The sequence below is a fragment of the Pongo abelii genome, chromosome 3, assembly GCF_028885655.2.
Source record: "Pongo abelii isolate AG06213 chromosome 3, NHGRI_mPonAbe1-v2.0_pri, whole genome shotgun sequence".
NCBI lineage: Eukaryota > Metazoa > Chordata > Mammalia > Primates > Hominidae > Pongo > Pongo abelii.
This window is the reverse complement of record NC_071988.2, coordinates 60735247-60754586: the sequence shown is the minus strand read 5'-3', so window position 1 is coordinate 60754586 and position 19340 is coordinate 60735247. Positions and strand designations below refer to the sequence as shown.

Sequence of the window (19340 nt, the reverse complement as noted above, 5' to 3'; positions counted from 1 at the left end):
GCATGTTAGATTTGGAAATGTAATTACCAAGGCAGGGCTTAGCTGTTCAGAGTAGTATTAACCTAAAAGGTGTGTCAGTAACATACAAAGCTGTCTAAATAATTTTCAACACTCTAGTACTAGGTTAACGTGAAAAGTAGTGATTGTGCCCACAGTGCACTTTTGGTGATTTCAGACGTTGAGGAAAATAGCTACGAATTAGAATTATTTGATCCCTAAATTTGTTTGAATTAACTCTAGCCTTCCAACCAGTACTGTATACTTAGTGTAGTATTTTGCAGGAATTCTTTAATCAGCAAAGATTGTCAACTTGTTTACCAGTATGTTTTCTTAATTGGTAGAAATTCTTGTGATTCTTTGAGAATTGGACTTATGTAGTTGCACAGGAGCAAGAGTAACTATGATCCTGGTCATTTTAACACCGAACAGTTGTTAGCGTTGAAACTTGCCACCTGAGTGCTTCCTTATACTTTGGTCATCTTAGTTGAAAAGGGAAAATTTTAATGATTTTTGGAAACGTTGCCAGCAAGATAAATTGCCTTTGTATTATACTTTTGAGTTTTCCAAAATATTCTCATTTCATGTTGTCAGTAACCTTATTAAATAGGTAATGCTTTTCTAATCATTTTGTAGCTCAGAAAACTGAGATTTGGCTGTTAAGTGATATATGCCCAAGACCTCAAAGCATTTAGTGGCAAGCTTGCACCAAACCTAGGTCATTTGCTTCCAAATTCTACCTGAACTTTTTCCCTATGAAGTAATGAACTATGTAGAATGTAGCATGCATTTCTAGATGAAATATCTGGAGAAATTGCTTCTTTCTTCTTTATTTCACTGCACTTTTTTGGTACATGTGTATTGGGAATCTTTATCTCATTGAAAATTTAATCTGTAACTCTCCTTATTGTCACTTCTTAAGTTAAAAGCGAAGATTAGTTGTTTTCTGGGTTTCTTTTGTCTTGTTGCTGTTTCTTCCAGTTGTTCTGACCAATTATTTCTGTTACAGTAAAATTAGAAATTTAGCTTTTGGAGAGACAGGGTGGGAAAATTTAGTAAAAATGTGAAAAGGAAATGAATTTAAAAATGACTTTTTCTAAAATTGTTCTCTAGTACTACAGATCAACAAAGATGATGTAACTGCCCTGCATTGTAAAGTGGTATGCCTTATCCAGAATGGAAGTTTCAAAGAAGCTTTGAATGTCATCAATACTCACACCAAAGTGTTAGCCAAGTAAGTGATTCAGTTAGTTGCTTGTACAGTTATTAGAAACACTTACTATAGCTATAATCTCTTCCATGTTTTTTTCCCAACTATTTGCTGATTTTTTTTAACGTTTTTTCCTTCCTTTTTTTTTTCCCTTTTGCTTGTCAATAATGTTTCTGAAACTGGAAGGAATACTAGTAACTTCTGTTTTTTTCAGCCTTAGAGAGTTTTTTTTTTTTTTTTAACTACTGTGTTTCCTTTGAACCACTAAGGTGAACCATAGAGAGTTGTGGGGCATAATTATGAGTCCTTGGAGGATGTAGCGAGAATAACTCAGTCGAAGTTTCTTTACTATTATACCTAGGCTCCAAAAAAATATGTATTGAAATTAAGTTTGAAGCATATTAATGTGATACTGGTTTATAAGGTGCAGAACAATATATATTATACTTCCTTTTACAAGAGGAGGAGGATATAAAAGTTTATATATGCATTTGCCTGTATTTGCAAAACAGTAGAAAGAGAAACAATGAATAAATAGTCATTTGTGGGAGGCCTAAGAGGGCGGATCACGAGGTCAGGGGTTTCAGACCAGACTAGCCAATATGGTGAAACCCCATCTCTACTGAAGATACAAAAAATTAGCTGGGTGTGGTGGTGTGCACCTGTATTCCCAGTTACTTGGGAGGCTGAGGCAGGAGAATCACTTGAATCCAGGAGGTGGAGGCTCCAGTGAGCTGAGATCGCACCATTGCACTCCAGCCTGGGTGACGGGAGACTCCGTCTCAAAAAAAAAAAAAAAAGTCATTTGTAGGAGGTAATAGGAACAGGTTAGATTTGGGTAGCAGTGAGAATAAAGCCTCTTAGTGTATCTCTTTTTATATTTGAGGCATATAAATGTGTTAGAGATTAAAAATTAATTGTAAACTTTATTAAAAATAAAAGGGAAATAGAGGCGATGCTGCTTTTCTCCTATTAAATATGTTTGCTAAAATTCAGTTTCTTGATTTTGGGCTGTTTTGTGAGAAAAGAGACATTTTCAAAAACATTTTGTCAATGAGTCTTGGATAAAAGTATAATTTTTTTTTTTTGGAGGAGTCTTGCTCTGTCGCCCAGGCTGGTGGAACCTCCACCTTCCAGGTTCAAGCGATTCTCCTGCCTCAGCCTCCCAAGTAGCTGTGATTACAGATGTGCACCACCACGCCCAGCTAATTTTTGTAATTTTAGTAGAGACAGGGTTTTGCCGTGTTGGCCAGGCTGGTCTCGAACTCCTCACCTCAAGTGATCTGCCCACCTTGGCTTCCCAAAGTGCTGGGATTACAGGCATGAGCCACCACACCTGGCTCAAAAATAAATTTTTTGTTAGGTAAGTAAATAAAGGACATTAGCCTTTGCTTTGATAAATATTTTTCCTCGTGGATTATGGTTGAAACATCAACAGTGAGGTATCCCATTAATGTAGATGAATTTTTAAGTGTGTCTGTGTTAGTAGTGTTTACCAGTTGTTTGATTACAGGTACTTCTTTTAAGATTTCTAGTTATTGTTTCTTTGCTAATCATTTGTTTCTTAAACAAGTTTAAAGAAGCATTATATGGCTTATTGTTCTGTTAATGAATTTAAGAAACTTCTAAAACAACCCATTTAACATCCTTCAGATTATCTTTGTATCTAAGACAATTAGTTATTTAGCAGATTAATGATTTCCTTCTTAAATGTTTATTTCAAAAGGCCAATAATTTTAATAACAATATCCATGAAAGAGAGGCTAGGGAAATTGATATATGCTTAATTATATGTTTGATTGATACACATTTACAAGCTATCTGATATTTAGACAAGTCTCTAACCTTTGTCAGTTTTCTCATCTGTTATCAGGACTAAATCCAGTGTTTAGAGTGGTGTTGTATATGATGGATGCATTGCATTGTTAGATAATAATCAGATACTGGTTTTTTTCCTCCTTCAGTAACTCTCTCTCCTTTGAAAAGGCATATTGTGAGTACAGGCTGAACAGAATTGAGAATGCCTTGAAGACAATAGAAAGTGCCAACCAGCAGACAGACAAACTGAAGGAGCTTTATGGACAAGTGGTAATTACTGCTTTTAAATACATGTTGACAGTGATACTGAGTGACATGACTACCTCTAGCAAGGAGCAGGGTTGAGGAAACCCAGCCCATCCTGATGCTCCACAAAACTGGCCACCAAACCAGTCCTTGAGGTTTGAACATAATTCCTCTTCTTGATCTTCATACAAACAGTTGCATATATAATGTGCTATGAACAAATGACTTCCTCAGGTAATTAGAAAATCAAAGAAAATGAACTAATCTATTTAATTTTGACTTTTGAGTTAGAAAGATGAAGCACATTAAGCTTGTATGTTTAAACAGATTTGAAATACTATTTCACTAATATTTTACTCTAAGGATGTCATGATAGATAAAAATTTAGATGATTCTAGCCCATGAAATTGTGAAAATATTTTAAAGTATTTTGAGACATAAAATTAAGCCTAATGTAAAATAGGGCTGTTAATGACAAGAGAACAGAAATGTGTATATTATAGCTAGCAAAACCCTCTTAAAGTTTTTCTTTTTTTAAATGGAGTCTCGCTCTGTTGCCCAGGCTGGAGTGCAGTGGCACTATCTCGGCTCACTGCAGCCTCTGACTCCTAGGTTCAAGCGATTCTCCTGCCTCAGCCTCCCAAGTAGCTGTGATTACAGGCATGCGCCAACTCGCCCAGCTAATTTTTATATTTTTTAGTAGAGACGGGGTTATGCCATGTTGCCTAGGCTCGTCTCAAACTCCCGGCATCAAGTGATTTGCCTACCTTGACCTCCCAAAGTACTGGGATTACAGGTGTAAGCCACCATACCTGGCCTCCTCTTAAAGACTTTTAAATGTCAATTTAGGGCAAATAATGTTATATTGAATGTATTGTCCTCAGGAGGTAGTATGGATTTAATAATACAAATGAGTTGAAGAAAGATTTGGACAAATTAATGGATTATAGGTCTATAAAAAAACTTTTAAGGTAAACTGGATAACTTTAGGGTAAATTCTAGCATTTTGAGGTTAAGGACATCAACCTGTGTCATACATAATGGACTAATTGACCTAGAGTGGCAGTTGTTATTCTTTGAGCACAACTTGAATGAAATCGGTAGGAATTCTATTGTGTCTGCTTGAGACTTACCTGTGTGATAGCTGATTTCTGAGAAAGATAAAATGAAGATTATAGCGAACTCCTAGGAAACATTAAGTCTTTTTCTTAACATTTAATTTTGTTCCTATTTTAGTAATCATTTTGTGTTGTGGAAAAATATTTTCATTGTAATTTTAGATCTAGGTAACAGGGTTACCTAGACCTATAGAAAGGTGTTCTTTCACAACCTATTTAGGCACTTTACTAACTTCAAGAAGAAAGGTAAAGAAAATCACTTTTCGCACTTGGGGAGGCCAAGGCGGGTGGATCGTGAGGTCAGGAGATCAAGACCATCCTGACTAACACGGTGAAACCCCGTTTCTACTAAAAAATACAAAAAATTAGCCAGGTGTGGCGGTGGGCACCTGTAGTCCCAGCTACTCGGGAGGCTGAGGCAGGAGAATGGCATGGACCTGGGAGGCGGAGCTTGCAGTGAGCCAAGATCGTGCCACTGCACTCCAGCCTGGGTGACAGAGCAAGACTCCATCTCAAAAAAAAAAAAAAAAGAAAATCACTCTTCTGGGTCGGGTGCAGTGGCTCACGCCTGTAATCCCAGCACTTTGGGAGGCCGAGGTGGGTGGATCACTTGAGGTCAGGAGTTCGAGACCAGCCTGACCATGGAGAAACCCCGTCTCTACTAAAAATACAAAATTAGCCAGGCATGGTGGTGCACGTCTGTAATCCCAGCTACTTGGGAGGCTGAGGCAGGAGAATCTCTTGAACCAGGGAGGTGGAGGTTGCAGTGAGCCAAGATCGCGCCATTGCTCTCCAGTCTAGGCAACAAGAGCGAAACTCCATCTCAAAAAAAAAAAAGAAAAAGAAAAGAAAGAAAATGACTTTTCTCAACTGAGTCCTGCCTACAGAACCACAATATAGTGAAAATTCATTTTAAAAGTATTTTCAAAAAGTAATTTATTTGAAAGTATGACTAGTACATGGAACTATTTAAAAATTGTAAAACATAAACAGTTGATTGTTCACGTTATGCTGAACTAGGATTCCTACTTAGTGGTTCCAAAAAAGGTTTGCGTGATATTAAAGACATAACACCATATTTGTTTCTGATTTTTTACTTGCTATTTATTATTCAGTTATACCGTTTGGAACGCTATGATGAATGCTTAGCAGTATATAGAGATCTCGTCCGAAACTCCCAAGATGATTATGATGAGGAGAGGAAAACAAACCTTTCAGCAGTTGTTGCAGCTCAAAGCAATTGGGAAAAAGTGGTTCCAGTGAGTATCCTTGTGGTGTACCCATACAGTCATGAAGTATTATTCATGTTTAGTATTTAACTGGTATTTTGTCCCCTGACAGGAGAACTTGGGTCTCCAAGAAGGCACACATGAGCTGTGCTACAACACTGCATGTGCACTGATAGGCCAAGGCCAGCTAAACCAGGCCATGAAAATCCTACAAAAAGCTGAAGGTTGGAAGTTTGTTAAACTTATCTGTAAATATAATGTGCATATAACTTTGTAGAGTATCTTCTAAAATTGCATTTGACTTCTGTGAAATTATTAAATGGAAGTTATCGATGCAGTGACAATTTCTCCAAGTTCCTGTAGTCTTTCTCTCTTTTTTTTTTTATGGAGTGGGGCAGAATCTTACCCTGTTGCCCAGGCTGGAGTGCAATGGCACGATCTCGGCTCACTGCAACCTCTGTCTCCCGAGTTCAAGCAATTCTCCTGCCTCAGCCTCCCGAGTAGCTGGGATTATAGGTGTGCGCCACCACACCCGGCTAATTTTTGTATGTTTAGTAGAAATGGGGTTTCACCATGTTGGCCAGGCTGACGTCGAACTCCTGGCCTCAAGTGATCCACCCTCCTTGGCCTTTCAAAGTGCTGGGATTGCCAGCACTTTCTCTTTTTGACCATATCTTGCCTATATTTCTAATCCCTAAGCCAGTCTATTAGTCTGTTTCCAACCATACCAGACCTTAACGTTTGAATTTTGAGGAGCAGGTTTTGAACAAGTTACTGTGAATGTTATGTGTAGATTAAGTGAGTTAATGAATGTCAACCATTCACAATAATACATGGCATCATGGCATATAGTATAAGCATTCAGTAAATATTTGTTACCATTATTGTTGTTAAACAGGTATTCAAGTAATAACATGGTGTGCCTATGTGTATACAACACATACACTACATTTATGTATTGATAGCACCATTCAAGCACTTTTTTTTTTTTTTTTTTTTTTTGAGATGGAGTCTTGCCCTGTTGCCCAGGCTGGAGTGCAATGGCGCGATGTCAGCTCACTGCAACCTCCACCTCCCAGGTTCAAATAATTCTCCTGTCTCAACCTCCTGAGTAGCTGGGATTACAGGCACCCACCACCACACCCAGCTAATTTTTGTATTTTTAGTAGAGACAGGGTTTCACCGTGTTGGCCAGGCTGGTCTCGAACTCCTGATCTCATGATCCACCAGCCTCGGCCTCCCAAAGTGCTAGGATTACAGGCATGAGCCACCACGCCCGGCCTCAAGCACGTTTTAACTCCATTTGGTAATGTTTCTGTATATAATATTTGCATGCTTTGAAGCTTTTTTGTTGGGGGTCGGGCAGGGGAGGAACAGTCTTGCTCTGTCGCCCAGGTTGGAATGCAGTGGCAAGAACTTGGCTCACTTCACCCTCCGCCTCCCAGGTTCAAGCAGTTCTCATCCCTCAGCCTCCCAAGTAGCCGGGATCACAGGCGCATGCCAGAAATGCCCAACTAATTTTTGTATTTTCGGTAGAGACGGTTTTCGCCATGTTGGCCAGGCTAGTCTCAAATTCTTGTCGTCAAGTGATCTGCCTGCCTTGGCCTCCTAAAATGCTGGGATTACAGCCATGAGCCACTGTGCCCAGCTGAAGCTTTTAATTAAGAAAAAAATTAATTTATTAGAGAACTGTGTCTGGTATTAACATGTGAAACATTTTGACTTTGCTTGTGCATACATTTTTCCCTGGAAGCTATAAAAGTGATGTAGGTACTGCAGTGATCACTGGGGTGGAAAAAAAGGTGAAACAAAGTCTGTTTTACTGTTAAATATTAGGGGTTAAAATGAGATCACAGTTTTACTGTTAAATGTTGAAAGTTAAAATAAGAACAAAGGTTAGAGCATCATGAGAAGAAAAATCTGTTTAAGAATTATAATTTTTTTGGCTGAGTGCAGTGGCTAACGCCTGTAATCCCAGCACTTTTGGGAGGCCGAGGCAGGAGGACTGCTTGAGCCTGGCAGTTCAAGACCAGCCTGGGTAATATAGTAAGCCCTCGTTTTTACAAAAAATAAAATATATATATATGTGGCCGAGTGTGGTGGTGCACATCTGTATTCCCAGCTACTCTGGTGGCTGAGGCAGCAGGGCCCAGGAGGGCCTAGGAGGTTGAGGCTCCAGTGAGCTGAAATCATACCACTGTATTCCAGCCTGGGTGACAGAGTGAGACCCTGTCTCAAAAAAAAAAAAAAAAAAAAAAAAAAAGAATTATAATTTCCTGACCTCAAGTGACCCACCCACCTTGACCTCCCGAAGTGCTGGGATTACAAGTGTGAGCCACTGCACCCAGCAGAATTATAATTTCTTGATCATACCCAATGAAGAACATTCTCATACATTGTGGGTTTGAGTGTAAGAGTAATACAGACTTTTCAGTGAGCAGTTTGGTGATGTGTAGCAGATTTTAAGTTTACCTACCCTTTGATCCAATAATTTCACTGCTAGAAACTTCAGGAAATGATTAGATAAATTTACGTACGTGTCTGTATGAATGTTCATTGAAGGAACATTCATAAGAACAGAAATTTAGAAACAGCATGAAGTTCTGTACTATTAAAGGATTGGCTAAGTTTTACCATAATCACAAAGTAATTACAGTCACCACAACCAATAACATTAAAAAAGATACAGTAATGTAGATCTATGTTTATTGTAACAGAAAGATATCCACAGGATATTGAATGGGGAAGGGAGGTTTCAAAATAGTATGCACAGTGTCTCACTTTCATTTTAAAATGCAGCTGTGCGTTTACGTAAAACTAAGCCAGGTATGGTGGCTCGCAGCTATAGTCCCAGCTACTTGGGAGGCGGAGGTGAGAGGGTCGCTTGAGCCCAGAATTTCAAGGCTGCAGTGAGCTATGATTAAGCCACTGCGCTCCAGCCTGGGCAACAGAGTGAGACCCCCAACTTTAAAAACAAACAAAAAAAAAATTAAAAAACTAAATAACTGAAATGCTAGTAGTGTTTATCTCTGGGTGGTAGGATTATTTATTTTTATACTTTTCTATAATTGACTTTTTGCAATTAATATTTACTACATTTGTATTTTTTAATGCACTTTACAAATATTTTTAGCATAGACACAACAAATGAAAGAAAAGTGCCAAAGAGCTAGGAAAGTCAAGAGACTGATAACATATATGTTGTATATTTGATGCTAATGTAAATTTCACAATTGCTTGTTACTACGATTATCTTGGAATCTTCTGCTTAGGAATTTAGATCTTGCTCTTTGGAATAGTGAAAGAAATGGGATTTACCCAGCAATACTACTTTTAAAACAATTTTTCTCCTGTAGATCTTTGCCGCCGTTCATTATCTGAAGACACTGTAAGTATTCCATCATTGTTAAACCTAAATTTTACACTTCTGACTATGATAAATTACTGAGGCTTCATTGTACTGTTTATTGACTTTTTTTAGAAGATGGCGATTGATTAAGTAGGAATCACACTAGAAACCACCCTCTTGTATCAGTTATTTGATGAAGTCTACTAGAGTGAGAAATCACAATACAAAAAATTTTGACATAACCTTAAGCACTTGATTATACATTTATATAATGTAAATTTATTCCCCCATTTTAGGATGTAGGACTAAGGTCTTTGAGGATTGGTCTGCTCCTAGGAGTTCCACATGTATTTCTTATGTAGTGAGATAATTCAACATACCCAATTTACACTTTTGGTTTTTCTTTTTAAGTGTAACAGCATCTTAAATACAGTTGGTAAGCACTTTCATTATAGAGTCCTTATGTTTTTTTTGTTGTTTGTTTTTTACCAATCTCTTACCATTTTTTGGCTCACAACTAATTAGAGAATAATTTTCTTTAGGAATTTACCTTTACCGTATCTTTGTGAGTATTCAACATGATTTACATTGAAATATGTCTCTTTTCACATTCATAGTTCTCTCTCTCCCTTTTTTTTTTTTTTTTTTTTTTTTTGAGACAGGATCTTGCTGTTTCACCCAGGCTGGATTGCTGTGGTATGATCATAGGTCACTGTAACTGTAACCTCAAACTCCTGGGCTCAAGCAATCCTCTCACCACAGCCTCCTGAGTAGCACCACCATGCCCAGCTAATTATTTTCTTCTTTGTAGAGATGGGGGTCTTGCTGTGTTGACAAGTTTGGCTTATCTCAAACTCCAGGCCTCAAGTGACCCTCCCACCTCAGCCTCCTAAAGCACTGAGATTACAGGCGTGAACCACCATGCCCAGCCCATAGTTCTTCTCTTTAATATTTTTAAGTTTTATCATTTCCTCATCAAACACAACTGCATAATGGGTTTAGAAACAAACATATCTGACTCCTGGTCAGCAGATACTCACCAGGTGAGAGCAGGAGTGTTGGGTCATTAAAAGGAGTGTTGTCTCCTAGTCTTGAGTATTCATTGTACAGCCTTTTCAGAAGGAAAGGAGAAATGTGGATTAATCTGGAGCATCAGTTAAGAGAGCTACTACTTTAATTACAGAATTTGTTCAATTATAGGATTAAAGTACAGAATTAGTTCCAGCTTTTGAAGTTTTTTTGTATGGTGTTAATTGGAATTTTCTAGTTTTTGAGGTAGAGTTATGGTAGAATAGAGAGAAAAGCATTTTTAAATGTGATTTTTATGAGAAAATTATGTTTCCAGAATTTAAGGGTATCATTATAAAAAGATATACTTCCATGCTTGTTTTTTACTTACGTTTTTTAATTCTTGGGCTTTAGAGGATGATAATGATCAATAAATGGTAGTCCTAAACTTGTTACCATGTTCTTCTAGGATCTTTTTGCCTTTTCTTTTTTTTTTTCTTTAGATACTTCTTAGAAGTTGAAGTCTTTTTGCTGTTTTCACTTACACTTCTCTCTTGCTGGCTGTTTCTAAAGAACTGACTCTAAGGGAAAATTTCTGAAATTATATGTCTTCAGGATTGTATCTCTTTTTAATGTTTGGGTCATTTGGAAAATATGTAGATCAGTTTGGAAAATTGATATGGGAAAAATATTTCTTTCTCTTAGGATGGGACTGAGGAAGACCCACAGGCAGAACTGGCCATCATTCATGGTCAGATGGCTTATATTCTGCAGCTTCAGGGTCGAACAGAGGAGGCTTTGCAACTTTACAATCAAATAATAAAACTAAAGTGAGTTATTAAAAGGAAGTATCTTTTATACGGGATGGGGTTCTTTTTAAAGGTTTGTTTGGTTTTGACTGTTGCTTCTTGTTCACAGACCAACAGATGTGGGATTGCTAGCTGTAATTGCAAATAACATCATTACCATTAACAAGGTATGGAATATTCGTGGCTTTCCATAGTTATATTTTACCCTGAAAGCTCATCACCCTAGTTGTAGTTTTGTTCTAGGATAAGCTAAGTGTTCTTTTTAACATGATGAAAAAAATCCAGTTGTAGCAAAATCACAATGGAGAGTATTACTTAACTCTTCTAATGATAATGATGCTGCAAGGTATACTCAAGTAATAAAACTTTCTATAGTAGATCCTAGACTTTAAGATCCTCCCCTTTTCCCAGCATCTAATAGTATAGAGACTCTCTCTTTGTAAGAGATATAAATTATTGGGGCTTTTAAACTTTAAGTATATGCATGTTTTATATGATTTCTTCATCTATGGAATCTGAATGTGAAAGTGTTCTTTATATAATTTTTTCTCGGGTTTTCTTTTTTTAGGGGGTATGGACAGGTGCTATTTCTTCTCCCCCATACCCCATTCCATGTAAAATATTGTAAATATATATATAAGCACTCTTAACTTAGAGTACTGTACTAATGTCATTAGCCACCATTGGGAACACTCTTTTTTGTTTTGTTTTTTTTGAGACCGAGTCTCGCTCTGTCACCCGGGCTGTAGTGCACTGCAACCTCCGCCTCCTGTGTTCACGCCATTCTCCTGCCTCAGCCTCCCAAGTAGCTGGGACTACAGGCGCCTGCCGCCATGCCCGTCTAATTTTTTGTATTTTTAGTAGAGACGGGGTTTCACCATGTTAGCCAGGATGTTCTCAATCTCCTGACCTCGTGATCTGCCCACCTCAGCCTCCCAAAGTGCTGGGATTACAGGCGTGAGCCACCGTGCCCAGCCAGGAACACTCTAATGGAAAAAGCTTTATTTTTCTTTCTTTTTTTTTTTTTGAGACTGTCACCCAGGCTGGAGGGCAGTGGTGCAGACATGACTCACTATAGCCTCAGACAGTCCTCCCAAGTAGCTGGGACCACAGGCACACACCACCATGCCCGGCTAATTAAAAAAAAAAAAAAAAAATTTGTAGAGACAGAGTCTTGCCATGTTGCCCAGGCTGGTCTTTAAACTCCTGGGCTCAAGAAATCTTCCTGCCTCAGCCTCCCAAATTGCTGGGATTCCAGGGGTGAGCCACCACACCCAGCCTGGAAAAACATTTCAAGGTCACATTTGAAATCCAAGTCAGTGGAAAGTAAGAAAAGTAACATTTGAACATACAATTTATCTTGATATACCATGTGATTTTTCAAGTACCACCTTATTTCTTCCTCTCAATAATCTTTTTAGGTGATAGTTCTTATCTCTGTAGGAGTATAATCTGAGACTAAAAGTAGTTAAGTAATTTGTGTAAGGTCATAGCCTACTTCATAAGAGGAAAAACTTGGATTCAGATTCTAGTTTCTGACTTCAAAGCTTTCCCCTTCTACTACTTAGTGGTACTTCTCTCCTGTGGCAGAAATGTAGTGTATCCTTGGATGTAGATAATGGCATTAAAAGGGGTAGTAATCATGGGAGGTTGCTGTTGGCCATTGGTATGGTATAGATTGCCAAACATTGATACTAGCCTTTGAATCTTGGCAAAAATATATACCTGCCTATGTTTATGAATTTTGAAATGCTTGTCAGAACAAATTTTTTTTTCCCCCGAGATGGAGTCTCTCTCTGTTGCCCAGGCTGGAGTGCAGTGGCACGATCTCGGCTTACTGCAGCCTCCACCTCCCGGGTTCAAGTGATTCTTGTGCCTCAGCCACCCGAGTAGCTGGGACTACAGTCACGTGCCACCACACCCGACTAATTTTTGTATTTTTAGTAGAGATGGGGTTTCACCATGTTGGGAAGGCTGGTCTCAAACTCCTGATCTCAATGATCCTCCTGCCTCAGCCTCCCAAAGTGTTGGGATTATAGGCATGAGCCACCACACCCAGCCAGGACAAATTCTGTTTATCTGACATACATAATTGTAGGGGAAGAGAGCATGTGAGATACTAAATATCTCAGTCTGAACATAACTTATACACTGAACTTTCTTCAGTCAATGGGTATTTCTGACTTTTTCAAAATAGTACTGGATGCAATAGGTAATAAAAAATACAAAGCATCATCACATAGTTTAAAATCTCACTCTGGTGTTGAAAAAAATTGTTCATGTTTAAATTTTTTGTCCGTATACTTTATAACTGTATATTTAATACTACATTTGGTGAACGGAAGGATCTCTGGTTTGGCAAGTTTGAGCTGACCCTTGAAGGAGGACTATGGTTTGAAGGTTAAGCAACAGCACAAAAAAAGTACATATGAAGAAATATTTATGATTTGTAGGGGAAAAGTGAGAAAACAGAAGAGGGTATGTATTTACTGGATAGTTTAAAAAGTAGATTAGATTGAACTATATCAGGGCCTTGGAAATCAAGTTTAAGAAAAGTCTGGCAGTGACGTGCACAATTAATTGAAGTATTAAAATAGTGACGTGAGAGAACCAGCTAGAAAATACGGTTTCTTTAGGATTGATTTGTATGAAAGGCAGTTTCTTGCTGTACATTAAAATAGTTTCAGATTGGTTTGGAGCTCCACAGTAAGAAAAAGTAGAATTTATTTTAGATTTTTTTGCTTCCTTTTAGTCTTTAAACTGGTAGAAGACCTGGTTTAAAAAAGCACAGTGGTATCATGTATTTGCAAGTAAATACATTGTTTTACAAAGCTAGAATATTGTGCACATAGTAGATACTCAGATGCTCAGTTTGTGCTTCTCAGGATGCAATCAGTGTGACTTAGTTTTCTCCCCTTTTTTTGGAGATGTATGTGACTTTCAATAATTCTTAATAGGACTTTCTTTGGGCAGATAACACTGTGCCCCCACATGGGAATTTTAGAAATTGAGCTTCTTTATGCTTGGTTAAGAAGAAGGGGCTTTAGGAAAGGAAAAGCAGTAGATAATGTTACATGAGTATTTTCTGCTAAAAAAAAAAAATGGGTTCAAAAGTGGTACAGATGTGTTTCTGAGGTTTCATGATTGCCTTAGAGAGTCACTACAGGCATACCTCATTTTATTGTGCTTTACTTTATTACACTTTGTAAGTTTTTCACATATTGAAGGTTTGTGGCAACTCTGTGTTGAGCATGTCTGTTGGCTCTTTTTTTTTTTTTTCAGATGGAGTCTCGCTCTCTTGCCCAGGCTGGAGTGCAGTGGTGGGATCTCGGCTCACTGCAGCCTCCCAGGTTCAAGCAGTGCTCCTGCCTCAGCTTCCCGAGTAGCTGGGACTAGTGTGTGCCACCACACCCAGCTAATTTTTGTATTTTTAGTAGAGACGGGGGTTTCACCATGTTGGCCAGGCGGGTCCTGAACTCCTGGCCTCAGGTGATCCACCCACCTCTGCCTCCCAAAGTGCTGGGATTACAGGCGTGAGCCACTGTGCCTGGCCATGGTGGTATCATTTTTTTAACAGCATGTGTCCATTTCATATCTCTGTATCAGTATTTTTTAACATTGAAGTATTTTTAAATAAAGGTATGTACTGGGCTGGGCACAGTGGCTCACGCCTGTAATCCCAGGACTTTGGGAGGCCTAGGTGGGCGAATCAGGAGTTCAGGAGATTGAGACCATCCTGGCTAACATGGCTAACACGGTGAAACCCCATCTCTACTAAAAATACAAAAAAAAAAAAAAATTAGCCAGGCGTGGTGGGCACCTGTAGTCCCAGCTACTCAGGAGACTGAGGCAGGAGAATGGCGTGAACCCATGAGGCGGAGCTGGTAGTGAGCTGAGACTGCGCCACTGCACTCCAGCCTGGGTGACAGAGCGAGACTCCGTCTCAAAAAAAAAGGGTATGTACTTTTTCAGACATAATGCTGTTGCACACTTAATAGACAACAATATAGTGTAAACATAGCTTTTATATGCACTGGGAAACCAAAAAATTTGTGACTCCTTCTATTGTAATATTTGCTTTATTGCGGTGGTCTGGAACCAAACCCGAAATATCTCCAAGATATTTCTGTATTTTGAAGAGGAGTGAGTTACTTTTTATTTATCATCTAAATTCTAGAGGGCATAGCTTGTAGAAATTGCCAAGTTAGGTATTTTTGTAGTCCTAATACACTGCAATTTGTGCTGTCCCTTTTTTTCCTTCAAAAAGCTCAAAACAAGCAATTAATAGTGGAAAAATAAAACAAAAATCTTGTTCTCCATTTCTTTAAAGCAGTTCACTTGTTAAGCCTTGTTATACCTAGGAAGCCTCCTTCGAGAAGGCTCTAAAAGGAGTGGGGGTAGATTCTGGGGTAACTATATGTACACAAGTAGATTTGAATTGCAGAGATTCAAAAAAAGTAGATTTGAATTACTTCTGTGAATCAAGATAAATTTATATGCATCTTATTAGGCACCCCAATCAGGTAGATAGATTCAAGCTCTCCTGCTGTATTTATATAAAGTTAATAAAAAAAGGAATAAGTTGAAATCTGAGATTCTGTTAATGGCGGATAAACTTTTCTTTGTTAGGACCAAAATGTCTTTGACTCCAAGAAGAAAGTGAAATTAACCAATGCGGAAGGAGTAGAGTTTAAACTTTCCAAGAAACAACTACAAGCTATAGAATTTAACAAAGCTTTACTTGCTATGTACACAAACCAGGTGGGTGTCATGGCTAAACCTTTTGTAATATAGTATATGAAGAGTAATAGGGATATTAGTCTAATCTGTTTATAGTTTTTGTTTGTATTTTGTCTTCAACTCATAAATATATTTTTTTTCCTTCCTCAAAATATATATATTATTGGTTGGGCACAATGGCTCACGCCTGTAATCCTAGCACTTTGGGAGGTTGAAGTGGGCGGAATGCCTGAGTTCAAGAGTTCGAGACCAGCCTGAGCAACATGGTGAAACCCTGTCTCCACATGGTGGTGTATGCCTGTAGTCCCAGCTGCTCTGGAGACTGAGGCACAAGAATTGTTTGCAGTGAGCTGAGATTGTGCCACTTCACTCCAGCCTGGGCAACAGAGAGAGACTGTCTCCAAAAAGAAAAAAAAAAAAGAAAGAATGTTATGTGTCATAGATTTTATTTATTAAACAAGTAATTTGCCCAATTTCTTATAAGGGTGTAGGGTTGACACCTTTTAAGGGGAAGAAAACAGTATTCACACCTTTAAATGAGATAACTTTCTCATTACCTTATTTCTAATCTGAATTAAGATAAAAGATGCTAGCCATGATTATAGATTTAAGACCCATCTTTCATTTTTGCTGTGTATAATCACATCAAGTTATAAATGTTAAGGAGGTCAATTCTAACTCCAGTAAGCATTCTAATTCTAATTTTATACTCTTTTAGAGCAGAAGTTTTAGTGGGAGAGACAGAAGCAGTAATTTTTTTTTTTTTTTTTTTTTTTTGAGACGGAGTCTTGCTCTGTCGCCCAGGCTGGAGTGCAGTGGCACCATCTTGGCTCACTGCAATCTCCGCCTCCCAGGTTCACGCCATTCTCCTGCCTCATCCTCCCTAGTAGCTGGGACTACAGGCGCCCAGCACCACGCCTGGCTAATTTTCTTGTATTTTTAGTAGAGATGGGGTTTCACCATGTTAGCCAGGATGGTCTTGATTTCCTGACCTCGTGATCTGCCCGCCTCAGCCTCCCGAAGTCCTGGGATTACAGGCATGAGCCACCGCGCCCGGCCGAGAGGCAGTAATGTTTTTATTATTTAGAACTGAGTCAAGTTATTCTTAATAATGTAGCAAAAAATACGTATGCATTTTGTTGTTTTTGAAGCAAATGCTTATACTTGGTGTGTTCGATTTTTTTTAACAGTTCTAGAATTTAGGCATCCAAGTGAATGTTTAGAATTTCTCCTTTACTAAAGACTCATAGAGCTCATAGATTAAATTTAATAAATGGAAACCATTTTCTTACAAGAAAAAATTGAGAATAGATACTGTAAACTGATTCTCTTATCCTAGGCAGTTCTTTGGTTAATATTTGTTTCAACTGATTTTCCCATGTTTCTTTTCTTTCTGGTCATTTAGTGTTTAATTTCATTAACCAGTTTATTTTTCTTGTGGGGGTTGGATATCTTCTAGGCCGAACAATGCCGCAAAATATCTGCCAGTTTACAGTCCCAAAGTCCCGAGCATCTCTTACCTGTGTTAATCCAAGCTGCGCAGCTCTGCCGTGAAAAGCAGCACACAAAAGCAATAGAGCTGCTTCAGGTAAAATAATTACTTGAATGAGGTGTCAGGCATTTGCAGCTTTGTTTCATTTTCATTGCGTTGTAATAACCTACTAGCATGTAAATTTAATGGGAAAACTAATCAGAAATGTACCACTACACAAATTTCACTGTCATTTTAGTTAACTCTTGGGTTACAGCTTTGTTTTATATAAATTTCTATAATGTAAATATTTGTTATAAATGCTAAAGAATGCTGTTTTGTTTGGAAATCTGTTTAGCCTGAGTTAGGGGATCGTTTAGGCATGTATAATTCCAGAACATACTTAACCTCTTTTGCAATAATCTGATCTCCAGTGAGTTCTACTCCAGAACCTCAATTACAGAGATACTGACTTTGTTTTTATCAACTCAAACCAGCTATTATATTGCATATTTAAATTTCTTGAATATAAACTACATTGGAAAGTTGGACAGGTACAATTAGGATCATCCTGACAGACAAAATTGCCTAATAGGGACACTCAGTGAAGAGACACCGCCCCTTCTCTCCCCACAGCAAAAAAAAAAATCTATTTAGTAATCTTTATTATAGTTGACCCTTTGTATCCTTGAGTTTTGCATCCAAGAATTCAACCAGCCATGGATTAAAAACATTTTGTGGGGGTCGCCAGGTGTAGTGGCTTACGTCTGTAATCCCAGTAATCCCAGCACTTTGGGAGGCCCAATCAGGCGGATCATCTGAGGTCAGGAGTTCAAGACCAGCCTGGCCAACATGGTGAAACCCCATGTCTACTAAAAATACAAAAAATTAGCCGGGCATGGGGGCGCATTCCTGTAATTCCAGCTATTTGGGAGGCTGAGGCAGGAGAATCACTTGAACCTGGCAGGTGGAGGTTGCAGTGAGCCGAGATCGCACCACTGCACTCCAGCCTGGGTGACAGAGCAAGACTCTGCCTCAGAAAAAAAAAGCACATTTTGAGGTTGGAAATGTATGACTGCCTCTGTACTGAACATGTACAAACTTTAAAAATCATTACTCCCTAGATAATATAACAACTATACACATAGCATTTACATTGTATTAGGTATTATAAATAATCTAGCAATGATTTAAAATGTATAGGAGGATGTGTGTAGGTTATACGCAAATATTATACTTTTATATAAGGGACTTGAGCATCCTTGGGTTTTGGAATGGTGGGTGGTTCTGGAAGCAATACCCTGTGGCTGAGGGATGATGGATTTCTCTGTTAGTGACTTACGGAAAACTTGACATTATTGCACTTACTGTTAGAGCATACCTTTAAGAAAAAATGTGAGTGTTGAATAAAAATTTTCCCAAGTTAAGATTTTGACCTGCAGCCAGAAGTTTAATGTTTTAAAACTGGATTTAAAATCTTATGTAGCTAAGTAATTGTATACAATTAGTTGTGTAAATTAAATGTGATTTTTTTCCCCAAACTAAAAAAATTTAGGAATTTTCAGATCAGCATCCAGAAAATGCAGCTGAAATTAAGCTGACCATGGCACAGTTGAAAATTTCTCAAGGTATTATGGTTTTCATCATGATTAAAATAATTTAATGAAAACATGTTTGGAATGATTGTGCAGTTGTGAACTATGTGATTTTAAGTTTTTTGTGTAATGGTAAAGCATAATAATTACTGTTTCAAACATGCAGCTAGATTGTATGATCTCCAACAGATTTAGTAGTGAGGTAATTGCCCCTTTTCGTGGATTATTCCTAAATTATTAGAATGATTCTCAATCTATGCCTTGAAAGTTCTGAAGCAAAGTATTCCTCTCTTCCAAAAGACCATACATACTACTCAAATTGCCTGAGTATGTCACATGTAGAAATGCTTATGTCTGTCACTTGGTAATATTTGTATGACTACTTTGCATCATAGCTTTCAGAATTTCTTAGCTTGGCCCTTCATCCTTACTTCATTTTACATTTTGCCACCTATGTCTTTGGGCTTGGGGAAGGGTAATAGAATTTAACGAAAACTGATGTGTTTGAATCTTAAAACTGCCAACGTTTTTGTCTGTGGTTTTCATCTAACTTTGAATATCTAGAGCCACGTTGCCCAGTTTGGTAGTCACTAGCCACGTATAGCTATTTTAAGTTTAAATTAGTTAAATGAAATTTTAAATTCAGTTCTTTGATTATGCTAGCCACATCTTAGAAGCTTAGTAGCTATATGCAGCTAGTGGCTACAATATTGGACAGCACAGATACAGGGCATTTACATCATCACAAAA

General features: G+C 38.1%; 1 protein-coding gene and 1 long non-coding RNA gene across 3 annotated transcripts in view; one reads left to right on the top strand and one right to left on the bottom strand.

The window, feature by feature from the left end:
• The window catches only part of SRP72 (signal recognition particle 72), a 36730-nt gene that overhangs the window by 1337 nt on the left and 16053 nt on the right, over positions 1–19340 (top strand). For both annotated transcript variants that reach the window (XM_054553993.2, XM_002814770.6), the window contains exons 2-11: positions 1111–1231; positions 3172–3295; positions 5505–5648; positions 5731–5842; positions 8975–9006; positions 10681–10805; positions 10894–10951; positions 15414–15545; positions 16984–17112; positions 18551–18623. In XM_054553993.2, coding sequence (XP_054409968.1) covers positions 1111–1231; positions 3172–3295; positions 5505–5648; positions 5731–5842; positions 8975–9006; positions 10681–10805; positions 10894–10951; positions 15414–15545; positions 16984–17112; positions 18551–18623 — 1050 coding nt within the window. The remainder of the gene's footprint in view (positions 1–1110; positions 1232–3171; positions 3296–5504; positions 5649–5730; positions 5843–8974; positions 9007–10680; positions 10806–10893; positions 10952–15413; positions 15546–16983; positions 17113–18550; positions 18624–19340) is intronic.
• The window catches only part of LOC129058988 (uncharacterized), a 63205-nt gene continuing 44520 nt past the window's right edge, over positions 656–19340 (bottom strand). The window contains exons 7-8 of the long non-coding RNA XR_008524522.1: positions 10008–10078; positions 656–1023 (exon numbers count right to left, since the gene is read on the bottom strand). This is a non-coding gene — a long non-coding RNA (uncharacterized LOC129058988). The remainder of the gene's footprint in view (positions 1024–10007; positions 10079–19340) is intronic.